At 41.3% G+C, this 3365-nt stretch overlaps 1 protein-coding gene across 1 annotated transcript in view; it reads left to right on the top strand.

Moving 5' to 3' along the window:
- Positions 1 to 3365, top strand: part of cadps2 (Ca++-dependent secretion activator 2) — a gene marked incomplete in the record, with an annotated part of 177905 nt that overhangs the window by 29283 nt on the left and 145257 nt on the right. The window contains 1 exon segment of the mRNA XM_035665307.1: positions 1401 to 1514. Within this exon segment, the coding sequence (XP_035521200.1) occupies positions 1401 to 1514 (114 nt within the window).

Raw genomic sequence — 3365 nt, 5'->3', positions numbered from 1 at the left:
AGCACAAGTATTGGAATCGGTATCAGGAGGGAAAAAATGGAATCGGAACATCTCTAGCAGTAAACCCTTGCATGGAGGGTAGAAAGTAGAGGCAGATTATATTTAGAATTTTCTCTTGATTTAGGACTATAAACTGGTTGTAGAAAAGGATTCTATATATGTCAGCATGTGCAAAGTTACTAAACATGGTCAAATTTAAAGATTGTCGGGTATACGACATAAGTAAGAAAAAGAACTTGCTCCATTATTTTTACAGATTGATGAGTATCAGCTGCTCATGATACACCACTGTCCTTTCCCCAGCATCAACACGCGTCAGCTTGACTCATCTCAGCTATTCTCCCTTGATAACTTCTACTGTCTGTGTGATGCGTCCGCTGTGTGCTGTGGGGATCAGTTAATGCCACACATTTTGAGATGTGGTCTATGTGTGTTGCAGATATAAGTCTTGTGTTCAAGAATATAGATTTATATAGATAAATATAAATATATATTGAGATATAGATATATTTCTTTTGTTTCACGATGACGATAAACAAAGTTGGCAGCACCGTTTTCTACGGGTGGGAATCTTTGGGAATCCCTGCTTCTGAGCTCAGTTACTCTGGCCGCTTGCCCAGGAACTACTACTACTTCTTCTTTGAGTACAGATACCCAGCCCTGATGGTGGCTGCAGTGTAGGAGGAGACAGTATCTACAGAGACTTGAGTGAGAAAAGGAACCTGTGTCAATGAATGTTGGAGGAACACAAATGATGCACTAATGCTCTGAAGGAAGCAGGTTGTGCAGTGTAACCCATGTTAAGCACACAAACGCACTGCGTGTATGAGCACTGAAACAGTCCCTGCTCCCCACCGTGCAACAAAAAATAATTTTTCATTATAAATAATTTTCACAGAAATGAACTGAAGCCAATGGCTGCCTGGAAAGGAAATGAATTCAGTTTCAAATCAGTTTAAAAGTGACCTCACGACTTTGAAAATGGTTTCCAGTGGAGTAACATAAAGGCAGTTTTTAGTTAATGAGCTAAATCTTTGTTATGCTCTTTTTAAAGAATCTCCATCACTCGAAACATGACTAGATTGTCTCCCAGCCACACTGAGACGGATTCATCTTTCTCTGTTGTTTTTAGTGAACTCAGTTCCTAATGAAAGACATTTGTTAGATAATGTGACTCTTCTTGTCTCTGTAATGACGGTGTCACACTTTAACAAAGAGTCTAATCTTGTCCTTCTGTTCTGTTTCTCATCCATCCTGTCTTCCTATCAACTTCTGTTCTTCCTCTCCATCTGTTTCTCATTGATTTCACCCTCGTCTGCCAACATCTCTTCTCTCATTTCTCCTCCCAAACACCCTCTCTGTACTTTGTTTTCTCCTCCATCATCTCTTCTCTCTCTCAGGTGAACAAGCAGCAGCTGCAGGCGGTGAAGGAACGTTTCCTGGCTTTTCTCAACGGGGAAACTCAGATTGTGGCTGATGAAGCTTTCTGCAATGCTGTGAGGAGCTACTATGAGGCAAGGCGATTTTATCTCTATCCTATTCTACTCTGTTCTCCTCTTGGAAAAGCAAAACCTTTTGTTGTTGTTTGTTTTGGCTTTACAAGTCCTGAGAGGGACCTTTGGAGGCAGAGTTTGGAGGATCAGGACTTCACTCTGGTTATGGAATGGGGATGTGCCTGTATAAAGTTTCAATGCTTTTTGATTGGTGTGGACAAAAAAAAAATATCATGGTAAATGGTACAATTTTTCATTCAAATTTCCTGAAAAACTACATATAATATGGAAGATTTAAAATGCCAAATTAAGACGACAGATCAGAAGTAAAATATGCGAGCTCCATCTAGCTGTACGCGGAAGAATCTCTGAAATATTATTATATCAGAATATTACAAAATGATAACATCACTGAAAAGTAATTTTAAAATGTTGTCTCACTGTTAACCTGCTACGTAGTCATGTTCATGCATATAGCGCGTGCATACATCCATGCTTAGTTAAGAGCTACAATGTGATAGTTCAAAAACACTGCAATTCTGGCTCCAACTGAACAAGGAGTACCCCTTTTCCACTAAATTAGCACTGGTTCTTGAAGTGGTTCTGTTCAGGATTCAACAACAGTCACCACTCAGTAACCATCCCCCCTCCCCCCTCCGGTATGCAGAGCCAATACATGACGTGTTCTCCCTGTCAAAATGGAAATCAACTGTCCAATCACAGCATGGAATATTGTATTTCACTTGTTTTCATTTAGGCATTTTAAATCTTTCCTACTATTAGAACCGAAACCCAGTAAAATACAGTACATTGCAGTTGTAGTGTGCAAAAGCATATAAACTGAAATAAACTTTAACAACATAAACACAAGCACGTTGGTTGGTAGAAGTTAAGGGCACTTGACTGGTAATTAGGTTTGACATGCTGTTTTCTTTTGGGTATTAATTGAAAAGGTGTTAATAAATCTGCTCAAAACGCAAGAAAGAGTGATCGAACCAGTGGAGTTACACTGGGCCTGTACAAGCCTCCATCAGAGCGCTTTACAACCCTTGTCATATTCACCACTTGTTACTTGATACATTGATGGCAGAGGTTGCCATCTAAGGTGCCAACAGCTCATCAGGGGGATACCAACATCCAAAGCACTCATGGTGATACTAAGCTCATACACAGCGACCCTCCGATTACTAGGCAACCCGCTCTTCTGCCTGAGCCACAGCTTCTGCAGTGGCTGCTTATTCTGTATGGAGGTCTGAGTCACGTATGAGCAAAAAACTAAAACCCTCTTTAGCATTTATAAACTGCAGTCACTCTCTAGTTGTTTTTTGGTTGGTTGGGTTCCACACAGCAAGTTAATTACAAAATACGAATATTCCTCAAAAAAACCCTCTATGTTCTTTGGTTTCAAACGCTCCTGTGTTGAGTTCTGGGTCTAGTCTGGGGGTCTGCAGTGCCAGTGGTCCACCTCCACACCTCTGATGACAGAGTGGTTGTTGAGCTCTTATGACACAAAATAATTACGTTTATCGCCGGCATCAGACTGAAACGGATTAGAAAATCGATCTAGCAGCTGTATTCTGTTTGTGAGGGAGTTTTTCTTAGTTAAGGAACGTGGTGGCACCAATCTCTCCTCAAACTAAAGCTTTTTTCATTTCCAGCCCCTCTGCCCCCTCTGCCCCCCTGCCATTTCATTGACACTTCTTTTGGAATTGTTCCTAAAACTGGTTCAGTATTTGGATGGAAACCTGTCCTCTGACTCCTCCATAGACACTGTGACAAACCCTCCCACGTCGACTCATGTTTGCAGCTCCACTGTTGGAGGAGGACAGCTGTGAGCAGAGATTGCAGTGAATTTCCTCACCCCCCCCCCCC

The sequence above is a fragment of the Morone saxatilis genome, unplaced genomic scaffold (genome assembly GCF_004916995.1).
Source record: "Morone saxatilis isolate NCDOM2014 unplaced genomic scaffold, NCSU_SB_2.0 Contig2, whole genome shotgun sequence".
NCBI lineage: Eukaryota > Metazoa > Chordata > Actinopteri > Moronidae > Morone > Morone saxatilis.
This window is presented reverse-complemented; position numbering and strand designations above follow the sequence as displayed.